At 41.0% G+C, this 26,777-nt stretch overlaps 2 protein-coding genes across 9 annotated transcripts in view; both read left to right on the top strand.

Annotated features, from left to right (window-relative positions):
• LOC139557793 (tumor necrosis factor receptor superfamily member 14-like) overlaps positions 1-16,489 on the top strand; it is a 55,090-nt gene extending 38,601 nt beyond the window's left edge. For 7 of the 8 annotated variants that reach the window (XM_071372981.1, XM_071372980.1, XM_071372984.1 and 4 more), the window contains 4 exons: positions 1,763-1,944; positions 2,883-2,962; positions 3,084-3,147; positions 16,405-16,489. Coding sequence is in view for 1 of the 8 variants with exons in the window: in XM_071372986.1 (XP_071229087.1) it covers positions 1,763-1,944; positions 2,883-2,916 (216 nt within the window). In the remaining 7 variants the exon portion in view is untranslated. The other variant, XM_071372985.1, reaches the window with a different exon arrangement.
• On the top strand, positions 16,405-21,407 carry LOC139557795 (tumor necrosis factor receptor superfamily member 14-like). The gene is made up of 6 exons (XM_071372992.1): positions 16,405-16,539; positions 16,771-16,870; positions 16,963-17,088; positions 17,218-17,373; positions 17,545-17,632; positions 17,759-21,407. The coding sequence occupies exons 1-6, from the start codon at positions 16,510-16,512 to the stop codon at positions 18,021-18,023; spliced, it is 765 nt and encodes a 254-aa protein (XP_071229093.1). The 5' UTR covers positions 16,405-16,509; the 3' UTR covers positions 18,024-21,407.
• Positions 21,408-26,777: the final 5,370 nt, after the last annotated feature.

Raw genomic sequence — 26,777 nt, 5'->3', positions numbered from 1 at the left:
ACGCAACATAGAATGCCCACCCAGCTCACGTCCTGACCAACACTAAAACAAGCAAAACACATAAGAACTATGGTCAGGACGTGACAGTAATTGGGAACACATATGGCGCAGGGAGAAGTCAAAGGATCCTAGTCAGGCTATTTTTTGTGAAATCCAGATTAAATATAGGGCTTCATGTGTATCGAATCTGTAGGCGATAGTGGGCTAAATCAATGAAAAATATAGCTGAAATGTGCAGGCTTTGTCATGATCTGTGATCAAAATAGACAGGGGTGTTTCCGGTTCTGTTTAGGCTATAGGTTACAAATAAGAACTCAAATGCACTGAAATGAATAGCCTGATTCAGTGCGATTCTCCTGAATAAAAATCTGTTAAACTGTTTGGTCTATGATTACCGCTTCTGTACCGATTCTATCTTTTTGGTATTTTTCTATAGGCATAGCCTACCACTAATAATCTAAATTGCGGAGACTTAGGCCTACCAAGAACCCATGTTGAGGGTGAGCAAGAGCTTCGATAGTCTAGTGGACTATGCAGAAGTAATTGTGGAATTCATCATTGTTAAAGCCTATATCGCTTTATATAATCTGGACTGTTGTTTTTACTAAGGCTTAGCAAACAAGGGGCAGCATAGGCTTTTTGCCCATTTCTATAACAAGAGTTAGGCCTATATCCTCACATACCCCCTCAATTCAAGCCCTGCTTTTAACCATAAGACATCTCAATGATTGTGTCTGTTAAACAGGTGAACTTGTGGTAAACTGGGAACTCTGGGGAAAGGACAAGGACAACACTAAAAGGGCACTGAACCCACACGTGGCGCCTCCACAATACACTGAACCCACACGTGGCGCCTCCACAATACACTGAACCCACACATGGCGCCTGCACAATACACTGAACCCACACATGGCGCCTGCATGATACAACATTAGAATACAAGTTGTACTAATCATTAAGGTGGTTGTCAGCATGACTTTCAACTGCACAATATGCATGAATTCAAAACGTTCTGCTGAGTTGACCCTAGAAATGTAGCCTAGATAGTATCACTTCTTTATTTCCCTTGTGAAACAGGTTCTACTACCAACAAGTAAATACACTTCTATCCACAGTTCTGTGGGAAACACATTCACCCAAAAGCACCTTTTTACTGAATTACTGTTGACACATAATTTACAGTTGACAGTCTTTTAACATCCCCCACAAAACACATAGTTATAGTATACGACTAGATACAAATCATCGAACTGAACAAATAAAAGAGCAATAGACTTTTAAAACGTCCTCCTCCCTAACATTCCCTGTTATACAACTGTACGTGTTGGTTTCACTCTAAGCTGTAGGTCAAGGTTTCCTTCCTCATAAAACCCCTCTCTTCCTGTTTTCTATCTCTGCAATCAATGGACAAATGTATCTACAATTAAAATAATCTAACAACAATACAACTGTTTGCAGTTTAGCAGTATTATTATGATGAATTTGTCAGACTACTCAGACAGATAGGTAACAGAATGTAAATCTAAGCCTGCAAGCATTGGGTACTTTCAATTCTCTGCCTGTTTCATTAAAAAAACTGCAGGGACTTTCCTAGTCATACTGGATGGGTGAAAACAAATACCATAATGCTTTCCCCTGTCTCCTGTTCAGATGAGTGACAATGAAAGAAAGGAGATAGAGGAAGCCCCTGTAGACTATTGAGGTGCACCCCTACAGTAGGCTGTGGCTGCCTTGTTATCAGTCCTGTATTTCTCTCCCTCAGAATGAGGAGACCAAGGAGCTGCTCTCACTTATGACTCCACTGATGAAGAAACAAAGCCGCTTGATGACATTGGATCCTCCTCAAGAGGTCAAAGGGCAGACTGTAACCTCTCAGGCAGTAACATCCCAGTCTGCTTCAGTGGCCCAGAAATCAGGAGCAAACCCAGACTCAGAGCTGGATAGGTAAGAGATAGCAGCATCATAATCAAACCCAGACTCAGAGCTGGAAAGGTAAGAGATAGCAGCATCATAATCAAACCCAGACTCAGAGATGGATAGGTAAGAGATAGCATTATCATTATCCAACCCAGACTCAGAGCTGGAAAGGTAAGAGATAGCAGCATCATAATCAAACCCATACTCAGAGATGGATAGGTAAGAGATAGCATTATCATTATCCAACCCAGACTCAGAGCTGGAAAGGTAAGAGATAGCAGCATCATAATCAAACCCAGACTCAGAGATGGATAGGTAAGAGATAGCATTATCATTATCCAACCCAGACTCAGAGCTGGAACACCTCTGGTTATACATTGCACTTATGAACATAAGGTTGTCTGTGAGACAGAAGTTTTATATTTAATTCAAACCATCACATCTTAATTAATCTTCCCACGGGCAGTTAAGACGGCATGTTATAGAGCTCACCAGATTGTAGTCCTAAAAAACTGAGTTAAGTTACCTCTGGTTTGTTCAGACATTCCTATGGGGAAGGAATAGGGTTTTAGGATAAATGCCTAAAATAAGTCTGAGGTTAAAACAGGCTTAGGAAATATTATACGTTTTGTTCTATGAGATAATATCAGTCAGTTAACATGACCTTGATGAATTATGAAGCATTTATGTGCTTTTTATATGATTACATAAATGCTTAGAAATTCACAAAATTGACGTTAGCTAATGATTATCTCATAGAACAAAACTCCTCAGCCTGTGTTTACCACAGACCTTATTTTCTACATTCATACAAAAACCCTACCAAAACGACATTCATTTCCCCATAGGCTTTGTCCAACAAACCATGGTGGAATTAGTGCCTACAAAAAGACGCCATTGCTATTTCTCTATACAGTAGTGTTGTATTAACTAGGCTCTATGTCCCTGACCTGTGTATGAACCAGTGATGATTCGCTCACCCCCTGCGATATCAGCTGAACAGGAATGAGGCAAGCCGCCTCGTTACCCCGAGACTGTCTGGAGGGTAAGATACAGAATATAGATCTCTCCATGGGTGGGAGATGGATATTTAAGCTAATCAACACTCCCTTTATTTGACTGACTTGTTGAATGATTGATCCATTCATCCTTCCATCCCTTCCCAGCCTTCCTCTCCTCTGAGGACCCAGCAAGGGTGGAGCACAGTGAGACACTTCTACAGCCAGAGAGGTGAGAGGTCACATGGTTTAGATGGTAAATATTTATATCACGTAAGCAAAAGGGAATATGTTCCATCATCTATGTTGATTTACTTATTTACTGAATTTGTACCGTTTTTCATTCTAAGATGGACCAAGATGTACGTAGCTTTTGCAGATATTTGTTCATTAGTTTTGCAAGAGTGTTGATTGGTCGATCATTGGGTTCAATACTTTTGCAATATATTGATGCCATTGATTAAAAGAGTAAGAATTTGATGCAATATCCAACCCAAAATATAAGCTTGTTTTACTCCATTGTTTGCAAACAATATAATTGTAAAAAACAAAAGTCAGTTGGTTGCATAAATAATGACGATTACTAAATGTTACCTGAAATGTAAACATGAAATATCAGAACCGAATTGAAACGCCTTTGTTAACTTCTCTGGGATATTCTCTGGGATATACGCTAGCGTCACCTCAACAACAGCCAGTGAAATTGCAGGGCGCCAAATTCAAAACAACCGAAATATCATAATTAAAATTCCTCAAACATACAAGTATTATACACCATTTTAAAGATAAACTTCTTGTTAATCCAGCCACAGTGTCTGATTTCAAAAAGGCTTTACGGCGAAAGCACACCTTTCGTTTATGTTAGGTCAGCGCCTAGCCACAGAAAAACATACAGCCATTTTCCAAAGAAGGAGAGGTATCACAAAAGACAGAAATAGCGTTAAAATGAATCACTAACCTTTGATGATCTTCACCGGATGGCACTCCCAGGACTCCGTGTTAGACAATAAATGTGTGTTTTGTTCGATAAAGTTAATCTTTATGTCCAAAAACCTCATTTGAAATTGGTGCGTTATGTTCAGAAATGCATTGTCTCAAACAAACATCCGGTGAAAGTGCAGAGAGCCACATCAAATTACAGAAATACTCATCATAAACATTGATGAAAGATACAAGTGTTAAACACACAATTAAAGATAAACTTCTCCTTAATGCAACCGCTGTGTCAGATTTCAAAAAAGCTTTACGGTAAAAGCACACCATGCAATTATGTTAGGTCAGCGCCTAGACACAGAAAAACATACAGCCATTTTCCAACCGAGGAGAGGTGTCACAAAACTCAGAAATAGCGTTATAAATATTCACTTACCTTTGAGCTTCATCGGAATGCACTCCCAGGAATCCCAGTTCCACAATAAATGTTCGATAAAGTCCATAATTTATGTCCAAATACCTCCTTTTTGTTCGCGCGTTTAGTTCAGTAATCCAAATGCACAACGCGCGAGCACTAAGTCCAGACGAAAAGTCAAAAAAGTTACATTACAGTTCGTAGAAACATGTCAAACGATTGATTATATACATCTTTAGGATGTTTTTATCATAAATCTTCAATAATATTCCAACCGGACAATTCCTTCGTCTTTAGAAATGAAAGGGAACGCAGCTCGCTCTCACGGCTGCGCGTGAGACTTCGCTCATGGCATTCTGCCAGACACCTGGTTCAAACAGCTCTTATTCGCTCCCCCTTCATAGTAGAAGCCTGAAACAAGGTTCTAAAGACTGTTGACATCTAGTGGAAGCCTTAGGAAGTGCAATCTGACCCCATTTACACCGTATATTGGATAGGCAAAGACTTGAAAACCTACAAAGCTCAGGATTTCCCACTTCCTGGTTGGATTTTTTCTCAGGTTTTTGCCTGTCATATGAGTTATGTTATACTCACAGACATCATTCAAACAGTTTTAGAAACGTCAGAGTGTTTTCTATCCAAATCTACTAATTATAAATGTTACACCCCTGAAAAAGGGGAGAAAGAATCACGACTGTGATACGGTAATGTTACCTCATTGAAACTTTTAGTGCAATCATTTTACAAAAGTAACACATTTTACAGAATAACAGATCTACAGGAAATAGAGTTTTGTAGGGTACAAGGCTTATTCAAGTCATAACAGTATACACTGTACATCACTGAAACAAATACTATTTTCAATATAACTGTCAAGCACAAAGCTTTAACTCAGTAAACCATAACTCAATTTATCAACAGGCAATAAAGTGTTTGAAAAACAATTACACAAATAATGCCGCAAAATATCTTATTAACAACGCACATGTTCATTCATAATCGACATAAAATGGCAGCTACGTAGCAGTACGAGGCTTATATTACTCTCTGCAAACTTAACTAACTCTCTCAATATGTTACTAAGACACACCTTAAACACTCTTGACATGTTAGCGAGTTATTACATTTAAATTACTCTTTTTTATCATCAATAACGTACCTGAAAAAGGGGAGAAAGAATCTCGACTGTGATACGGTAATGTTACCTCATTGAAACTTTTAGTGCAATGAGAAAAAGACCGCGATTTCTCCGTGGAGACCAGAGCAATCGATCTCAGGCTCATAGATTAAGAGCATTTAGTAGATCACAGATTAACACTTTTACCCACGACAAAATAAAGTAATCAACATAACGTTTACACATTCCTCTCACTTTGTATGCTTGACGGATTTTAACACAATTATATAAATGTTATCAATCTATCAACTAATACTGAATGCATGATCTACTTAACCTTAGATGTTTTAAGATCCTCACATACTATGAACTTACTAATACTTTTTAATGTATAACAGGCTATTAGTATTTCCTTTAACCTGTCACATATGCACATTCTAGCTTCTGGGCCTGAGTAGCAGGCAGTTTACTCTGGACACCTTATTCATCCAAGCTACTCAATACTGTCCCCCAGTCCCAAAGAAGTTAAAATGTAATGGCAATAATTCACTTAATGGTAAGGCATGGAATAATGGACGTTTGAAATATGAGCAGGTGATGATTCGAGTCATGGTTCTTCAGTAGTGTAATAAAGACCATTAGAACTAGTGTTGAACAGAAGTACTGTGTGTAAATACTGGAGTGATGTATGATTGTTAATAACATTGTCCATGTGCCAAATTTTTTTATATTGCGTTCATGTGTATAGGCTGCAAGTACGTTGAAATTAAGTTGTTTTCAAGTCGTTGAAACTTTCAACCAAAACCAAACGGAGATTGGATGTCGGGCATAGTCGTCTTTTCAACTACATTTTGCTAGGTGGGTATAGCCTGCTACATCAGGGTGTGACATTGACATTAAATACACAGCCCACTTCGCTTCAATACGACTTTGAATGCATGGAAATGGTCATCAAAACAAAGAGTTTCAAGGGGTGAGCCAACCAATATAAGTTGCTCATCTTTCACAACAATGTACTTGATTTTGTAAAACAATGGCACGTCGATGATTACTTCAACACGTACGATCAAGCCAAGGCGATAGTCAGCACTTTGGTGCTTTAAAACCAATTCACTGAAAGACCATTTGTGTGCACTGAGACATTCAATCTAGTAGCAATCTCAGGACCTTCTTTCATGTCATTGAGCTGTACCATCTTCCCTGGACCTATGGCTAGGCTGTCCTGGCTGAAGGATTACCATTTAAAGTGTGTTCAGATACTATACAGACACCTTGACTTCCACATTTGTTACGTCACAGCCGGATTCTAAAATGTATTGTTTTTTTCCCCCTCACCAATCTACACAGTTCTTTAGACATTTTTGCAAATGTATTAAAAATAAAAAAACGGAAATATCACATTTACAAAAGTATTCAGACTCAGTACTATGTTGAAGCACCTTTGGAAGCGATTACAGCCTCAACTCTTCTTGGGTATGACACTACGAGCTTGGCCCACCTGTATTTGGGGAGTTTCTCACACTTTTCTCTGCAGATCCTCTCAAGCTCTGTCAGATTGGATGGATAGCCTCGCTGCACAGCTATTTTCAGGTCTCTTCAGAGATGTTAGATCGGGTTCAAGTCCGGAATACTCAGATACTTGTACCGAAGCCACTCCTGCGTTGTCTTGGCTGTATACTTAGGGTCGTTGTCCTGAGGGTCGTTGTCCTGATGGAAGGTGGTCGTTGGTCCTGAGCACTCTGGAGCAGGTTTTCATCAAGGATCTCTCTGTACTTTGCTCCGTTCGTCTTTCCCTCAACCCTGACTAGTCTCCCGGTCCCTGCCGCTAAAAAACATCCCCACAGCATGATGCTGCCACCACCATGCTTCACCGTAGGGATGGTGCCAGGTTTCCTCCAGACGTGACGCTTGGCATTCTGGCCTAAGAGTTCAATCTTGGTTTCATCCAGAACAGAGAATCTTGTTTCTCATGGTCTGAGAATCCTTTAGGTGCCTTTTGGCAAACTCCAAACGGGCTGTGCCTTTTACTGAGGAGTGGCTTCTGTCTGGCCACGCTACCATAAACGCCTGATTGGTGCAGAGATGGTTGTCCTTCTGGAAGGTTCTCCCATCTCCACAGAGGAACTCTGGAGCTCTGCCAGAGTGACCATCGGGTTCTTGGTCACCTCCCTGACCAAGGCCCTTCTCCCCCGATTGCTCAGTTTGTCCGGTCAGCCAGCTCTAGGAAGAGTCTTGGTGGTTCCAAACTTCTTCCACTTAAGAATGATGGATGCCACTGTGTTATTGGGGACCTTCAATGCTGCAGAATTGTTTTGGTTCTATTCCCCAGATCTGTGCCTTGACACAACCCTGTCTCAGAGCTTTAAGGACAATTCCTTCGACCTCATGGCTTGGTTTTTGCTCTGACATGCACTGTCAACTGTGGGACCTTATATAGACAGGTGTGTACCTTTCCAAATCCTGTCTAATCAATTGCATTTACTACAGGTGGATTCCAATGAAGTTGTAGAAACATCTCAAGGATGATCAATGGAAACAGGATTCACCTGAGCTAAAGTCTCATAGCAAAGAGTCTGTATAATTATGTAAATCATATTTCTCTTTTTCATGTTTAATACATTTGTAAACATTTCTACAAACCTGTTTTCGCTTTGTCATTATGGCGTATTGTGTGCAGATTGATAAGGATTTTTATTTATTTTATCCATTTTAAAACAAGGCTGTAACGTAACAATGTGGAAAAAAGGGAAGGGGGCTGAATACTTTCCCAAATGCACTGCATACATTATTGGTTTCCACTAGTTATAACACAGCCACAAAGCTATATCATAGAAATTCATGAAAACAAACATGAACTTTTTGGTCTTAATTTAACGTTAGGTTTAGGAATTGGTTTAGCAGTGCTTTTAAGGTTAGGTTTAAAATCACATTTAAAACACATACATGTTTTAAATAGGTGGGGTTTATGACATTGTGGCTGTGGTAACTAGTGACGACCGTTGTTCACTTCCTCATACAATTATTTTAAATTATCTGAAGCTGAAAAGGAAAAAAAAAAATCAGCTGATTTAATAAAAAAAATTGTTGACCTAGGCTACATGCGCGTGTAATTAGATAACCTCCCTAAAAAGGGAAATAGGAGACTGCTGCGTGTCGTGGGATTAGATCATCTCCATAAACAAGTGAAAGTGGAAGCATAGGCAACTTCGACACACAAGGCTCAACCGTACATTGAAATTGGAGGAAAAACATCAGACTGGGAGGTGTGATCATTGTCAGGAGGAGATGGAGACAGTGGAACACATTTCAATTTCAGTGCCAGAAATATGGGAGGTAAATGGAGCGATTGTTATTAGATTTGAGGAGTAATGGGGTTGAAGAGCCAGAATTACGTGAACTGCTGGGGAAATCTTCAGGGAGGTAGTATTTAATTATATATTTAGCTTCTTTGGTGAGATGTGAATATTGGGTAGGATTCATGGTTTCTGGGGTACTTCTACGAGAGCAATGGAGCATGCGGTTAAATCCACTATTGGCTGAGTCGCGTGAGTGAGAGAAGACAAAGGTGTGTGACAACCTTTTACCAGTTGTAGGTAGGCTATTTAACTTGTCTTCATGCCTGAGTGGAAATTTGAATTGGAAGTTATGGAACCCCCTCGTGTGCTTCTGTTATGGGTAAAAGGCCTCTGAAACTGACATTAAATGTGGAAAATGATAGGATACATTTGCAACTGTTGGCCATCAAGTAGCCTATTAATTTCTATGTCATTGTAGGCCACTGTAGGCTACCATTTGATATAGTTTTTAGAACACAATAGGTTGAAGGTAACAGTCAGATTAGGCAACAGGTAAAACAAACAACAACAAATTAACACTGTCTGTTGTTGACAAGCATATTCAGATCATATACATTCATATTCATATTTAATTCAGTTATTGAAATTATGACCCCATCCTCAGTAACCAATTCCAGGAGGCTATTGGGAAACACAATTACTTCTTACTTCGAAATTGCCAAACTATTCATGTTGAATAAATTAGTCTGTTATTTTGAACTAAGCAAGCTGCTAAATTGTTCAGTTTACATCTTGCCTACATTTTGCCCAGGCTAGTATAGCCTATCTGAAGATGTAGTCCTATCAGGGGCTATATGCTACCTGCATCTATCTAAGCAAACCATGAAAAAGTTGAATTACAATCATAAACCTAAACCTTTTGAAATGACAAGTCAATCTCGCAAATGGGCCATTTATAGCTGTTTGTAGTTGTAGTATCGGTGATCTATATCTGTCTATATTAGTTACTATGCTGTTACTAAGCAGTAATTTATCACAGCAGTGTTATGTTACGACACCTAATATAAAGTGCACATGCTGCTATTGGCACGGGGCTGAAGGTCACAAGATGTTTTTACTTGTCACGCCCTGACCTTAGAGATCCTTATTTATTCTCTATGTTTGGTTTGGTCAGGGTGACTCGGGTGGGAAAATCTATGTTTTCTATTTCTTTGTTGTTTTGCCGTGTGTGGTTCCCAATCAGAGGCAGCTGTCTATCGTTTTGGGGATCATATATAAGTTTTCATTTTCCGTTTGGGTTTTGTGGGGTGTTGTTTTCTGTTTAGGTTGTTTTCCTGACAGAACTGTTCACTTTCGTTTTCTCCTTTTGTCATTTTGTTTGAGTGTTTTTGTGAACATTAAATCATGAACACTTTCCACGCTGCGCTTAGGTCTCATTCCGACGACGAACGTTACATTACTAAACGACACTAAACTGTATTCCCGTTTCCTGCCTGGTGATATTCTCCAAAACACAAATATTACAGTAGTCTTAACATCTGGCTCATAATAATGGCACAATTGCCAGAAAATAGCTTAAGATTTAAAAAAATATCTATATATATTTGTCCAAGTGTTTCTTGCTCAGAGATTGAGATCCTCTGTCCAACTTTCATCATTCAAAAATCTGTCAGATTTATCTATAGTTATGCACAAAAGGGATTTATTTACAATTATAAACCGGGTTCAAGCCCTGAATGCTGACTGACTGAAATCAGTGGTATATCAGACTATATACCATGGGTATGACAAAAAATGTATTTACGTTGGTAAACAGTTTATAATATCAATAAGGCACCCAGGCACTGGGTCATCATGCTAAAGAACAGCCCTTAGCCATGGTATATTGGATATATACCATACCCCCTCATGCCGTATTGATTCATTATAGCTGTCAAATAAGTTTAATCAACATCCATTGATGGAAAATGATCTGGCGAATTTAATAAGTGCAAATTATCTTTTCTCTTGCGACATATTCAAATCAGTTTATTACGTCTTGTCATAGTTCACAAGAGTTATTCTTTTGATGAAAACCTAATTTTGCTTCTAACTTGTGCATGTGTCAGCATATGGTCTCACAAGGGGTCTGAGGATCTCATCTCGGTACCTAATGGCAGTCAGGCTACCTCTGGCGAGCACATGGAGGGCTGTGCGGCCCCACAAAGAAATGCCACCCCACACCATGACTGACCCACCGCCAAACCGGTCATGCTGGAGGATGTTGCAGGCAGCAGAACGTTCTCCACGGCGTCTCCAGACTCTGTCACGTCTGTCACATGTGCTCAGTGTGAACCTGCTTTCATCTGTGAAGAGCACAGGGCGCCAGTGGCGAATTTGCCAATCTTGGTGTTCTCTGGCAAATGCCAAACTTCCTGCACGGTGTTGGGCTGTAAGCACAACCCCCACCTGTGGACGTCGGGCCCTCATACCACCCTCATGGAGTCTGTTTCTGACCGTTTGAGCAGACACATGCACATTTGTGGCCTGCTGGAGGTCATTTTGCAGGGCTCTGGCAGTGCTCCTCCTTGCACAAAGGCGGAGGTAGCGGTCCTGCTGCTGGGTTGTTGCCCTCCTACGGCCTCCTCCACGTCTCCTGATGTACTGGCCTGTCTCCTGGTAGCGCCTCCATGCTCTGGACACTACGCTGACAGACACAGCAAACCTTCTTGCCACAGCTGGCATTGATGTGCCATCCTGGATGAGCTGCACTACCTGAGCCACTTGTGTGGGTTGTAGACTCCGTCTCATGCTACCACTAGAGTGAAAGCACCGCCAGCATTCAAAAGTGACCAAAACATCAGCCAGGAAGCATAGGAACTGAGAAGTGGTCTGTTGTCACCACCTGCAGAACCACTCCTTTATTGGGGGTGTCTTGCTAATTGCCTATAATTTCCACCTGTTTTCTATTCCATTTGCACAACAGCATGTGAAATGTATTGTCAATCAGTGTTGCTTCCTAAGTGGACAGTTTGATTTCACAGAAGTGTGATTGACTTGGAGTTACATTGTGTTGTTTAAGTGTTCCTTTTATTTTTTTGAGCAGTGTATATATTTATTTATTTTTCTCCCCAATTTCGGGGTATCCAATTGGTAGTAACAGTCCTGTCCCATCGTAGCAACTCCCGTACGGACTCGGGAGAGGCGAAGGTCGAGAGCCGCTCGTCCTCCGAAACACAACCCAGCCAAGCCGCACTGTTTCTTGACACAATGCCCGCTTAACCCAGAAGCCAGCCACACCAATGTGTTGGAGGAAGCACCTAGCAACCGTGTAAGTGTGCATTGAGCCCAGCTTGCCACAGGAGTCGGTAGTGAGCGATAGGACAGGAAATCCCTGCCGGCCAAACCCTTCCCTAACCTGGACGACGCTGGGCCAATTGTGCACCGCCCCATGGGTCTCCCGGTTGCGGCTGGCTGCGACACAGCCTGGACTCAAACCAGGATCTCTAGTGGCACAGCTAGCATTGCAATGCAGTGCCTTAGACCACTTAGCCACTCGGGAGGCCCAAAAAAACTCATTCTAATTGGCTTCCTGTTCTTTGACTCCGGCTGGACTGAAGACAATGCAAAGTTTGAAAGATGTCAAAGTATGTGAAGTCCATCTCGCAACGGCACCTTTGAACGCAAGGGGGCTTTGCTATTCCACTCCATTGTGGACGTCCCCATTGAAATGCATTACATCCGGCTCAATGTAATGGAATGCTTATGGGTAGTTAAATAAAGGATAAATAAAAAAAATATATAGTATATATAATTTGCAGTGAACCTGGTTTATCACAAGAAGGCAGGCAGCATTTGATTGTATCCGATATTTGACGAAAACATTCTAGAACAGGGGTGGACAGCTTCGATGGGGGTGGGGGCCACAAAATATCTGATAATGAGGGGCCGCAGTTGCTCGCAGCTCTGTGTACCCACATCCATACCACCCCAATATATTTGTTACGTTTTAGAATTCATTTCGTGCAATTCTAATTATTTAGATATGGGGTGTACAGAACATGCTGCAGTTTTAAAGCAAGTTTGCTGCAATTCTACACATTTTGCCATGGGGTGGAGAGAAATGTTTTGCAGTTTTGTATATGATATCTGAGTGAGACTGACCAACCAAATCATTGGGAGTCCCCCTAACAAGGTTAGAATGCAACAACAAAAATTGGACATGGGCTAATTCAGAGTCTCCCAAAGTCGGTCTTGGGGGCCCCCCCTGTGTGCACGTATTTTTTGTGGGTGGGGGGGTTGATCCGCGGGCCTTCAAAAGGGGCGCCCACCAGTTGCCCTTCACTGTCATAGAAGGTTACCTATGGAGTGATTTCAGTGCCAACAGAAATTGTATTTGAATTCCATAATTGTGAATTTGTATTAGAACATTGAATTTAATATTTATTAAATAGTAATGCACAAATAGAATAATTGAATTCATAAATTACACTTGTATTTCATTATTCTGTTATACAATTCAAAATCTATATATTCAGTTTCAATATTGTAGATATTGCATTCATTGTCTGTGTATCAAGTTTACAAACTGTAATTTGAAGTGTATCAATGTTACAAATATTCTACTTCTCCGGACCAAGGTGCAGCGTGGTTAGCGTACATTTATTTTTATTTTGAATGTCGCCAACAAAAACAAGAAACAACAAAAACGACCGTGAAGCTGACTAGGGCTATACAGGCCACTAACACAGACAACTACCCACAACTAAGGTGGAAGAACAGGCTGCCTAAGTATGATTCCCAATCAGAGACAACGATAGACAGCTGTCCCTGATTGAGGACCATACCCGGTCAAAACATAGAAACAGAAAACATAGAAATAAAGAAACTAGAATGCCCACCCTAGTCACACCCTGCCCTAACCCAAAATAGAGAATAAAAGCCTCTCCAAGGCCAGGGCGTGACAGTACCCCTCCCAAAGGTGCGGACTCCGGCCGCAAAACCTGACTCTATAGGGGAGGGTCCGGGTGGGCATCTACTTCGGTGGTGGCTCATCACTGGAGGCTTCGTGCCATGGATCATCACTGGAGGCTTCGTGCCATGGATCATCACTGGAGTGAGGAGACGTATAGGCAGCCTGGTGCGTGGAGCTGCCACCGGGCTTACCAGGCTGGGGAGACATACTGGAGGCTTGGTTCTTGGAGCAGGCACCGGATACACTGGGCCGTGAAGGCGCACTGGAGGTCTCGAGCGTAGAGCCTGCACAACCCGTCCTGACTGGATGGTTACCTTCGCCCGGCAAATGCGGGGTGCTGGCACAGGACGCACTGGACTGTGCAGACGCACCGGAGACACAGTGCGCAGAGCCGGCGCAGGATATCCTGGGCCGAAGAGACGCACTGGCGGCCAGATGCGCTGAGCCGGCACCATCCGTCCTGGCTGGATGCCCACTCTATGCCGTCCAATGCGGGGAGCTGGAATGTAAGCGCACCGGGCTGTGAACGCGCACTGGACACACCGTGCGCCCCACCGCATAGCACGGTGCCTGACCAGTACCACGCTCCTTACGGTAAGCACGAGGAGTTGGCTCAGGTCTGAATCCTGACACATTTATTTTGAATGTCGCCAACAAAAACAAGAAACAACAAAAACGACCGTGAAGCTGACTAGGGCTATACAGGCCACTAACACAGACAACTACCCACAACTAAGGTGGAAAAACAGGCTGCCTAAGTATGATTCCCAATCAGAGACAACGATAGACAGCTGTACCTGATTGAGAACCATACCCGGCCAAAACATAGAAACAGAAAACATAGAAATAAAGAAACTAGAATGTCCACCCTAGTCACACCCTGGCCTAACCCAAAATAGAGAATAAAAGCCTCTCTATGGCCAGGGTGTGACACTCATGCGTTCAGATTAAGTTTATTCATTTAGTCCTCAATCTCCTGGCGGTTTTACATTTGAACATTTGATTCATCCAGAGCAACCACAGTAGCGGTTGCATTTTTAAAATATTTTTTTACATTTCTGAAGCCAAAGTAACATGTGTTTGAACTGTTTTTGCTAAGCTATTATAACCCCATTCCTGAAAGCTAAGACTCATTCACATGCTATGTGCAACTATCATAGAGAAGAGAGAACTGGCAGGCAGAACTGTGTTCAAGGGTTAGAATAGAGGACAGTGACACCTGCTTTGATCAGTCTCAAATTCAACTTCATATCATCAATGAAAAATACACTCTATAATCAAAATTATGTGGACACCCCTTCAAATTAGTGGATTCAGCTATTTCAGCCACACCCGCTGCTGACAAGTGTATAAAATCAAGCACACAGCCATGCAATCTCCAGAGATAAAACATTGGCAGTAGAATGGCCTTACTGAAGAACTCAGTGACTTTCAACGTGAGACCGTCACAGGATGCCACCTTTCCAACAAGTCAGTTCGTCACATTTCTGCCTTGCTAGAACTAACCAGGTCAACTATAAGTGCTGTTATTGTGAAGTGGAAACATCTAGGAGCAACAACGGCTCAGCCGCGAGGTGGTAGGCCACACAAGTTAACAGAACGGGACCTCCGAGTGCTGAAGCGCGTACAAATCATCTGTCCTCGGTTGCAACACTGACTACCGAGTTCCAAACTGTCTCTGGAAGCAACGTCAGCACAATAACTGTTCGTTGGGAGCTTCATGAAATAAGTTTCCATGACAGAGCAGCCGTACACAAGCCTAAGATCACCATGCGCAATGCCAAGCATCAGCTGGAGTGGCGTAAAGCTCACCGCTATTGGACTCTGGAGCAGTGGAAATGCGTTCTCTGGAGTGATGAATCACGCTAAACCCCTTCGTTCCAATGAAGAGAAATCTTAACGCTACAGCATACAATGACTTTCTAGACGATTCTGTGCTTCCAACTTTGTGGCAACAGTATGAGGAAAGCCCTTTCCTGTTCCAGCATGACAATGCCCCCCTGCACAAAGCGAGGTCCATACAGAAATGGTTTGTCGAGATCAGTGTGGAAGAACTTGACTGGCCTGCACAGAGCCCTGACATCAACCCCATTAAACACCTTTGGGATGAATTGGAACATTGACTGCAAACCAGGGCTAATCACCCAACATCAGTGCCTGACCTCACTAATGCTCTTGTGACATAATGGAAGCTAGTCCCCACAGCAATATTCCAACATCTAGTGGAAAGCCTTCCCAAAAGAGTAGAGGCTGTTATAGCAGCAAAGGTGGACCAACTCCATATTAATGATCATGATTTTGGAATGAGATGATCGAGGAGTAGGTGTCCACATACTTTTGGTCATGTAGTGTACTTTTTGTTTGGTTTTGTCCATCATGAAACACTCCAGCACACTGGCAATCTTGATGCCTCCAACATTCATTTAATTGTTGGAAGCATCAAGATTGCCAGTGTGCTGGAGTAATTATTTATTCTAAACTTGGAGTTTTTTATTGTTTATTTTTTCCATGAACCTGGTAACACGTGATGTGAGTTTAGTTGTCCATCAGTCCAGGTAGTAATGAAATGAGGGTATTTTATAAACCAGCCGGACACCAGTTTTAACTTGCAAACAGAGTTTTTGATCAGAGGCACAAACTATTATTCTTGTTAACCAGTTGTATATCCACCCACATGTCGATTTTCCTATAACCTTTTTGACTATTTCTGTTAAGCGCTCATAGATCCACTCATATTCCAATCATTTATGTAATTAATCTCTCTGATTCCTAAGGTTTCAATGAAGTCTCCAGGTCAGTTCATTATACTTCATAACTCCTAAGAAATTTACAAATCCAGTGTGTGGGTCTTCCAGTGAGTTGGTGATGATTGAGGAACCATGGAACAGTTTGAAAGCTTCATATGGACTGTAAGTGAAATGTTTCTGATTTGCACATGTGGTTTTGCATGTTTTTACAGAAATATTCCTGACAATACAGTACTTTCAATTCATTCACACCAATGGGGCACCACCACTCACAAAATACTGTTTAAAATGGTCCTACATAATTACAATAACTATATTTGAAATGTTAATATTTTGATTAGAATTAATTAGCTCAGTTGAATTTTTTTTGCTATTTTTTTTCTCTACTTCCAGATACCTGTTATATTGGTGCTTGTAAGCATTGGATCCTGTATTGCATGTGGTAGAGCCGAGTACAGAATAGGGGATGAATGTTGTCCCATGTGTTCACCAGGTAAGGACCGTCTCTTTACATGATATCAAATCACCAGACGTTAATACATCAACACTAACAGAAAAACATGACATTGTGATTCTCTTCCCCAGGAAATCATGTACATAAGCATTGTACTGAATTCACCAGCACCAGCTGTGTGCCCTGTGTTGATTCTACATTCCTTGATGAGCCCAATGGTCTCATAAAATGCAAAGTGTGTACCAACTGTGATCCAGGTAAGAGTGGTGCTGTGTGTCTGCACTGAAACCCAGACACAAACACTGATATGTTACTCTATGCTGTTATGCTATGAGGATATGTCAGTTGTAATCTGCATCAGATAATACATGCCATGTTCTCTACAGGTATGGGTTTGATGGTAAAGCAGCCATGTGCACCTTCATCAGACACTGTCTGTGGGACACTGGAGGGGTTCTACTGTCTAGACCCAACTAAGGATGGTTGTAGAGCAGCCCAGAGACACAGCAGCTGTAAACCTGGTCAATACATCAGCCACACAGGTTTGCCTCCTTTCAAGTATTCAACATTATTTTGTCATGATTTTTAGTGTGCTAGGTTACTCAGTCAAGATGAGTACATGGGGAACGTTTAAGTACAATGTTTACAAGTTTGTTTCGGGAAGTCTAGTTTTTAAATAATTTAAACATATGTATAAACCTCCATTTATGCAGGAACAACATCTACAGATACTGTGTGTTCTGACTGTACTGGTGACACCTATTCAAATGGGTCATTAACAGCCTGCCAGCCACACAGACAGTAAGTGTGGATTACACAAATAGTTTTTACCCTAAATTCAAATTTACCTAACACAAATCTAAAACTGAAAGATGTATGACTAAGTTATAAATGATTCATTAATGGCCAGTATTTCTCTGTTTATAGATGTGAATCCTTGGGACTTCAGGAAATTAAACCAGGATCTCCTTGGTCGGATTCAGAGTGTGGACCACAACTATCCCATTCCACAGCTAGAAGCAGATTTGGTGCTGTGGCATCCATAACAGTTCTCATGATATTAGCTGGAGCTGTTTTATTAATAATAGTGAGAAGAAATGTCAGCATTTTATCTGTTTCTATTGCGTCGGTAAATTATTTAGTGTGTGTGTGTGAGAATAATTGTTTAGTGTTTGTGTGTGAGTATGAGTGAGTCAGAGAGAGGAGCGTCAAGTAACCTAGCGGTTAGGAGTGTTGTGCCAGTAACCGAAAGGTCGCTGGTTCGAATTCCTAAGTTGACTACCTATTAACCCTAATAGCATCTGCTAAATTATTTAAATGTTACAAATTTGAGATTGGGTGTGTGCATCCATCACTCCAGTGTAATTGCTAAATTGTAATTATTTCACCACTATGGCATATTTATTGCCTTACCTCCCTTATCTTACCTCATTTGCAAACACTGTATAGAGACTTTTCTATTGTGTTATTGACTGTATGTTTATTCCATGTGTAACGCTGTTGTTTTTTGTGTCTCACTGCTTTGCTTTATCTTGGCCAGGTCGCAGTTGTAAATGAGAACTTGTTCTCAACTGGCGTACCTGGTTAAATAAAGGTGAAATAAAAAAATAGAAATCATCGTCAATCTACACACAGTACCCCATAATGGCATACAAAAACAGGATTTTAGATATTTTAGCAAATGTATTATAAAAACTACAGAAATACCTTATTTACATAAGTATTCAGAGCTCAGGTGCATCTTGTTTCAATTGATCATCCTTGATGTTTATACAATTTGATTGGAGTCCACCTGTGGGAAATTCAATTGATTGGACATGATTTGGAAAGGCACACACCTGTCTATATAAGGTCCCACAGTTGACAATGCATGTCAGAGCAAAAACCAAGCCATGAGGTCGAAGGAATTGTCCGTATAGCTCCGAGACAGGATTGTGTCGAGGCACAGATCTGGGGAAGGGTACCAAAAAATGTCTGCATTCTTAAACGGAAGAAGTTTGGAACCCCCAAGACTCTTCCTAGAGCTGGCCGCCCAGCCAAGCAGAGCAATCGGGGGAGAAGGGCCTTGGTCAGGGAGGTGACCAAGTACCCGATGGTCACTCTGAAAGAGCTCCTCTGTGGTGGGAGAACCTTCCAGAAGGACAACCATCTCTGCAGCACTCCAGGCCTTTATGGTAGAGTGGCCAGACAGAAGCCACTCCTCAGTAAAAAGCACGACAGCCCGCTTGTAGTTTGCCAAAAAGCACCTAAAGACTCTCAGAACATGAGAAACATGATTCTATGGTTTGATGAAACCAAGATTGAACTATTTGGCCAGAATGCCAAGCATCACATCTGGAGGAAACCTGGCACAATCCCTACGTTGAAGCATGGTGGTGGCAGCATCATGCTGTGGGGATGTTATTCAGCGGCAGGGTCTGGGAGACTAGTCAGGATCGAGGCAAAGATTAACGGAGCAAAGTACGGAGAGATCCTTGATGAAAACCTGCTCCAGAGTGCTCAGGACCACAGACTGTGGAAGTTTCACCTTCCAACAGGACAACGACCCTAAGCACACAGCCAAGACAATGTAGGAGTGGCTTCGGGACGAGTCTCTGAATGTCCTTGAGTGGCTCAGTGTTACGAATCCCTTTGGCCCGGTAGTCTAGGGGGATGGTAACGAGACCCGTAACATAACTCATGTTAGTAGTGAAAAAGTGTGAACGAAATAACCACAGACAACTAAATTACCGTCAAACACTCAGGGTTTATTTGTAAACACACAGTAAGGGGGGGGGGGGGGGGGGGGGGGGCAGGAAAAGGGGCTGAGCTGGACCCAAGGAAAGAAACAAATATCCAAGAACACCCCTATGCTAGACTAGCCTACTTCAATAACAGCTAACTAACCAAAAATACAGAGGGTGGTCCATCCAGTTCTAACTAGTGTATTTAACAAAGTTTACCTACGGGTAGTGTATGCCCATGGGCGACTTGTCTTGGTACCCCCTTTTCCCACCATCAAACAAACAGTCAAACACCATAACCAAAACAATACTCACAGGTGGGACAAAGTGACATGTAGTTGCAAACCACAAGCGATCTAGAGAGAGATTGCATGACAGAGAGATTGAGCTCCAGAGAAAACAACTGACAGGGTTTTTAAACCAAGGGAAAGGGAATGTGATTGGGTAAGAGAAAAGGAGCAGGTGTCTTCTGATTAGCGACTGATTGGGGAATGATGATTGTCACCTGTGAGGGGAGAAGGAGAGAAAAGAAATACACACACAGGATACACACACACAGGATACCTGTATCCGTAACACCCAGCCAGAGACTTGAACCTGATCGAACATCTCTGGAGACCTGGAAATAACTGTACAGGAATGCTCCCCATCCAACCTGACCGAGCATGAGGATCTGCAGAGAAGAATGGGAGATACTCCCCAAGTACAGGTGTGCCAAGCTTGTAGCGTCATGAAAGAAGACTTGAGGCTGTAATCGCTGCCAAAGGTGCTTAAACGAAATACTGAGTAAAGGGTCTGAAGACTTATGTAAATGTGATATTTCAGTTTTACATTTTTATATAATGTAACATTTCTAAAAACCTGTTTTTGCTTTGTCATTATGTGGTATTGTGTGTAGATTAATTAATTTTAGAATAAGGTTGTAACATAACAAAATGTGAAAAAAGTAAATGGGTCTGAATACTTGTCGAATTCACTGTAAATTAGGTTACTTACATTGTGTCTTCCAACACCCCTGGGATAATGTACATTTGCTGATGCATTTTTGTCACACAACATAATGCCACAGATGTCTCAAGTGTTGAGGGAATGAGCAATTGGCATGCTGGCTGCAGGAATGTCCACCAGAGCTGTTCCCAGAGAATGTAATGTTAATTTCTCTACCATAAGCCGTCACAAGTCGTTTTAGAGAATTTGGCTGTACATCTAACTGGCCTCACAACCGCAGAACACGTGTAACCACACCAGCGCAGGACCTCCACATCTGGCTTCTTCACCTGCGGGATCGTCTGAGACCAGCCACCCCGACAACTGATGAAACTGAGGAGGATTTCCGCCTGTAATGAAGCCCCTTTGTGGGGAAAAGCTAATTATGATTGGCTGGGCCTGGCTCCCCAGTGTGTGGGTTATGTCATGTTATGTCTAGTCATGTGAAATCCATAGATTAGGGCCTAATCCATAGATTAGGGCCATTTATTTCAATTGACGGAACGTATTCTGACCCCTTGACTTTTTACACATTTTGTTATTCTAAAATTGATTAAATTGTTATTTTTCCTCATCAATCTACACACAATACAATACATTTTAATTTAATCATTTTTAGAATAACAAAATGTGGAAAAAGTCAAGGGGTCTAAATACTTTCCAAAGGCACTGTACAATAAGAAAGGTGTGTGATAGAGATGGATAGAAAGCAGTTGCTTCGCAAGGAATCTCTACCTGAAAATACATGATCTAAGTGATTGATAGTTGGTATTCAGCAGTCATAAAATAATGCCTTATTTACTTTGAAGAACTACTACAATAATGATTTTGTCAGACAGCATAGGCAGCATCTCTATAGAGGTGAGATGATAACTTGGAATAAAGTCATAAAAAATATATATATATATTAAAGGAAGGTAACATGAATATTTTGTGCATACACAACATTTATAAATGAGACACCTTAAATCAACGGAATACCAGATAGGGTATGTACTTTTGAAGAGCTAATGTCACACAGGAGGGGCTGGTGACACAGGCAAACAGGAATGGGAAGAAGGGATATTTTTGAAACAGCCTCATTTGATACATTTCAAATGAGAAACAAAGTATTTCCCCTAGCCTCATAGAGAAACAGAAAGTATTTCCCCTTAACCTCATAAAGAAACAAAAAGTCTTTCCACAATTCCTGGAAAAAGGATGCTCCAATTTCCCCAAACCCTCATACAGAAACAGAAATTATTTCCAAAAACCTCATATAGAAACCTAAACTCTGTGTGTGGGGTAGTACACTCTTAGAGAAAAAAATTTGCTTTCTAGAACCTAAAAGGGTTCGTTGGATGTCCCCATAGGGGAACCCTGCGAATAACCCTTTTTGGTTCCTGGTAGAAACCTTTTGGTTAACAGCTTCTATCCCCAAGCCATAAGACTGCCGAACAATGAATCAAATGGCCAACCAGACTACTTACATTGACACCCCCCCTTTGTTTTTACACTGCTGCTACTCAATGTTTATTATGCATTGTCACTTTACCCCTACAGTTGAAGTCGGAAGTTTACACACACTTAGGTTGGAGTCATTAAAACTCGTATTTCAACCACTCCACAAATTTCTTGTAAACAAACTATAGTTTTGGCAAGTCAATTAGGACTTCTACTTTGTAGATGACACAAATAATTTCCCCAACAATTGTTTACAGACAGATTATTTCACTTATCACAATTCCAGTGGGTCAGAAGTTTACATACACTAAGCTGACTGTGCCTTTAAACAGCTTGGAAAATTCCAGAAAATGATGTCAAAGTCCAGTGGTCTTCACTTACAGATTCAAACGGCCTCTTGAAACATAGGGGGGGAAACCCTCTGTGTTAACATGCTGTTCAATATTGTCTCACAATCTCCCACTGCAATATTTCCAGTGCTGGAAAAAGTACCCAATTGTCATACTTGAGTAAAAGTAAAGATAATTTAAAAGAAAATCACCCAGTAGAATACTACTTGAGTTAAAGTTTTTATAAAGTATCCGGTTTTAAATGTACTTAAAGGGATAGTTAACCAAAATTACATATTGGTTTTCTTACCTTGTAAGCAGTCTACAAACACGGTATGACGGAAATCGATGCTTTGGTTTAGTTTTACTGGCACTGTTTCCAAATGCAAATGCTTTTAGCTCAAGTCTTGGTATGAATATTATAATTTTTAATGCATCATGTTGTAATCATGTAGGACTTTGTTGAGTTTCCCGATCAATTTGAGATACTTTCGGATGATTTGGACATGATGCCCGAAAAATGCTAATATCTTGAGTCTCATCTTTCTATCAAATCAAATCAAACTTTATTTGTCACATGCGCCAAATACAACAAGTGTAGACCTTACCGTGAAATGCTTACTTACAAGCCCTTAACCAACAGTGCAGTTCAAGAAGAGTTGAGAAAATATTTACCAAATAAACTAATGTAAAAAACAATTATAAAAAGTAACACAATAAGAATAACAATAACGAGGTTATATACAGGGGATACCGGTACCGAGTCAGTGTGAGGGGGTACAGGTTAGATGAGGTAATTTGTACGTGTAGGTAGGGGTGAAATGACAATGCATAGATAATAAACAGTGAGTAGCAGCAGTGTACAGAAGTAGGGGGGGGGGGGGGGGGGGTGTTAGTGGAATTAAATAATTCCTACAATATACTCATTAATTAAATTCAAACTGTCTATTTATAAGAATTTGTAAGATACTTATTAACATAAAATAGACAGGATACAGTCATATTAAAAGTAGATAATAGTGTTTATTCTCGGAGCAAGCTCCCATTTGATCATAAACACAGACTTATATACAATATATGACGTCATAGGTTACAGAATGCGTCTCATTGTCCCAATCAAATAGAAAACAGGTTCAAAAGTTCATTCTAACCTCACAGGGCACTCACATGACACACCATATAATCATTTATCCTGAAGGCTCACTATAATTGATTACCACTTGAGCAGACAACTCAAGATAACGAAAGACCTAAAAAGTGACCCACAGCCTTATCTAAACATCTCAGGGCTAAGTTGGGTCAGTTCAACCAGAGTTTAATGACCCTTTCTGCTTACTTTATAACCCACAACACAAATCTCTTTTCACCAGGCATGCAGAGTTCAATTTGTTTATAGTTTTATCTAAAGCTAGAATATGTTTTAACTATTTATTAACAAAATTCCTAACAATCCACCCTAAATAACAAAACAATTCATAGCTACATATCAAAAGATCATATATAAACTTAAATGTTTATACAAGAATAATACCAAACCAATATATGTATTTACACTCCATCAACATCAATGACTGTTCTAACTTATATCAGAATTATAACACTTCTATTAGGATTTTCGTTACAATCTTCATTAAAGAAACAGTCTATACATTGAAACATGTAACCGTCTAAATTCTCTAAACGTCAAATACAGTCTCGTCCAATCTCGGTTCCTCATAATAAAAAGATCCGGAGTCGTTTTCCACTAGATCCGGGCCCATACATTCATCCTTCCACTTGTCAGAGCTTAAAATTGGTCCACACTTCATCTGTTGTGTCATCGATTTCTCCAGAATCTTGGAAATGAGAACTTTCACACACGGAATCAAACCACATCCACACAAAACTAATACAGTCACACAGGTGAAGGTAGCCCATAACACAGTAATCATGACATTTTTCCATTTCCCAAACATACTGTCAAACCAATTAGTCAGAGAAGTATCCACCCCTGAGTTCACTGCCAACTCGTGAGCTAGGGTGGTTAAACCTACCAAGGCCTTGGTCACTGATCCATCCAGAGCTGTGTTACTTGGGATAAACGTACAGCACATCGACCCGAATAACACACAAACCCCACCCTTTTCTGCCAATAACATATCTATCTCGATTCTATTCTATTCTGCCAAGCCATTCATTACATCTCTGGTATAATTGATCTAGTCCACATTCTTATTGAGAGTGGACCACTAGAAAATACTTGACTCTAATCCTGCTAAGATCTAATTCCTCGCTTTGAATTGGATCTGAGTAAGGGTAAAGAGCATGCCTAACTGCACTAGTGCATAACTACCGTTCCAATTGGTAGTCAGGTTAGGTCACAGCTTCATACCTCCACACTCTAAACCTTTTCATCTGCCAGTCAGGTCCTCATTGTCTTCTCAGTTGTAACATTCTCAGTCCTATTGCATGTACTGACTTCCCCTACTTCCCATCCGTGTGTTATGTAGCTATCCATAAAATCCTGTCACTGTGAAAGAGAAAATCTGGATGTAATCGGCACCTGGGGACACATATCACAGATCAATGCAACTGTCATAGTTCAGCTTCCTGCCCTCTTGAACCGCTTTATCATACAGACCATTCCATGGTTGTAGCAATTCCATCAAATGGAAAGGAAATGAGTATGAACTGAGGTTTTGCTGAGGCATGCCTAACCATAGGTTAGAATCCCATAACAGTTTCCACCTCAATCACTTCCTTAAAATCTTTCATCTGAACCATCCACATCGGCCTTGGCTCTGGACAACTCTACGGTCAGTATCTGCTTTGTCTGAGGCTCTGCTTGTATTCTGGCTAACTATCATCTGCTCTAACTTCTCGTATTCGGAATGGCACTAGGTTGTCAACTGAAACCCTTACTTTCACTACTCTCCATCTTCTTCCATACTGGGTATGTAGATTTATGTATCCCTCTCTCATGATGTGAGCTATAACCTGTTTCCATGAACTACACAAGGACTTGCATAGATGTCTTCCACAATGGCTGCTCTTAGTCCTAAACTTCCAAGGAGTCAGAGGCCCCATTTGGTCTACATAAAACTCCACTGAGACTTCCTTCCCAATCCCACTCTCACTTCCTGTTTATCCAGATCAAGTGATCTCTTATGCTTGGTTAATACAAAATCCTCATTGTCTAACTATGTGTCAATATTACCCTCTGGCCTTCTTGGGGTTCATGGTGTATCAGGAATATGGCTCCCACAACCAGACAGCTCAGGATGGACCGCCCACCTATAAAGCCCCACCCTCTCCCAGAGAAAACATCATCAGCAAGAAGCCAGACACACTTTCACTTCTATGAACAAACACAGGAATGGAATGACGAGGACAAGGAAATCTTCATCCGAGAGATGGCCCCCGGAATTCTGTTAATTCCAGTTCTCCTCTCGGACACTGTGCTTGTTCGACAGTGTCAATGTGTCTTACCCTCCCTCAGTGTGATATGAATCCGGGTAGCTCTTTCAGCTAGCTGTTACCAGGAGTCCCTGGTATGGTCCCCCCAACAGGCCTCAGGGACTGGATTGAGTGACTTCACCTGTAATTCACCTGTAGTGCATAAAACCTTGGACATACAGGTTTGGTTAAACAAACAACCTCATGTAATTAACAATACTTCTTTCTATTTCTATATCTGCTTGTTTAGCTAGATTTTTTTTATTTATTAGTTTATCATCCAATAGGCCACATCCTATCCTAGACCAACACTTACCCATCCCCCCTTGTTACCTGGCTCTGCCAGGTAACAACCTTGCCTAACCTAACCAATGACTTAGGTAAAATTAGTGTAAATTATCCTTATGTCTGACATTATCATGTAGGAACGCCCCTTTCATTCGCCGCATGTCCAATTCTCCCTTGGGCGTCCATTCATATCTATCCTTTTCCAATTCTCTGTCAAGTGACTTATCTACTTTAAAAGGTATCTGTGCTGCTTATATATGTTCTTAAATATATATATATTTATTGATTTAAACCGTAACCCTTTTCTCACCTATCTTATTTCACAGCCTACCTTGCTCATGTCCTGGTCCCCCCTCTCCACTCTGCTCTCAAACCTTCAAGATCTCAACAGTGCGTGGCAGACCCCTCTGTATGCCTTTTTCTCATAATAGTCAATAACAACTATGTGTTCCCTCCAAATATTAACTAAGTGTCTCACTGTTTTGGCTTTATCTAAAATCATGGACTTAAAAAAACAACATGTCTTATAGTGTCAATCTCTAAAGCCCTTACATAACCTTAATCAAACTAAACCCATCCTATCAATAATCCCAAATCACCTCATATGCCATATACCCCCTGTCAATTTTAATACTATTTAAATAAAAAATCTTCTAATGGCCAAAACAAATGGTAACCATATCAAATCCATTCTTTACTAATAAGCTCTCTCCCCCAGGAGTCCACTGTTTTTTATTAAAT

The sequence above is a fragment of the Salvelinus alpinus genome, chromosome 28, assembly GCF_045679555.1.
Source record: "Salvelinus alpinus chromosome 28, SLU_Salpinus.1, whole genome shotgun sequence".
Classification (NCBI taxonomy): Eukaryota; Metazoa; Chordata; class Actinopteri; order Salmoniformes; family Salmonidae; genus Salvelinus; species Salvelinus alpinus.
The sequence above is the reverse complement of the archived record's forward strand: the minus strand, read 5'-3'. Positions and strand labels throughout refer to the sequence as shown.

Coding starts and splice junctions, on each gene's coding strand:
- LOC139557795 (XM_071372992.1), top strand. CDS start 16,510: ATGGAACAGTTTGAAAGCTTCATATGGACT. Junction 16,871..16,962: donor TTGTCCCATGTGTTCACCAG/GTAAGGACCGTC, acceptor TCTCTTCCCCAG/GAAATCATGTACATAAGCAT. Junction 17,374..17,544: donor TCAATACATCAGCCACACAG/GTTTGCCTCCTT, acceptor CCATTTATGCAG/GAACAACATCTACAGATACT.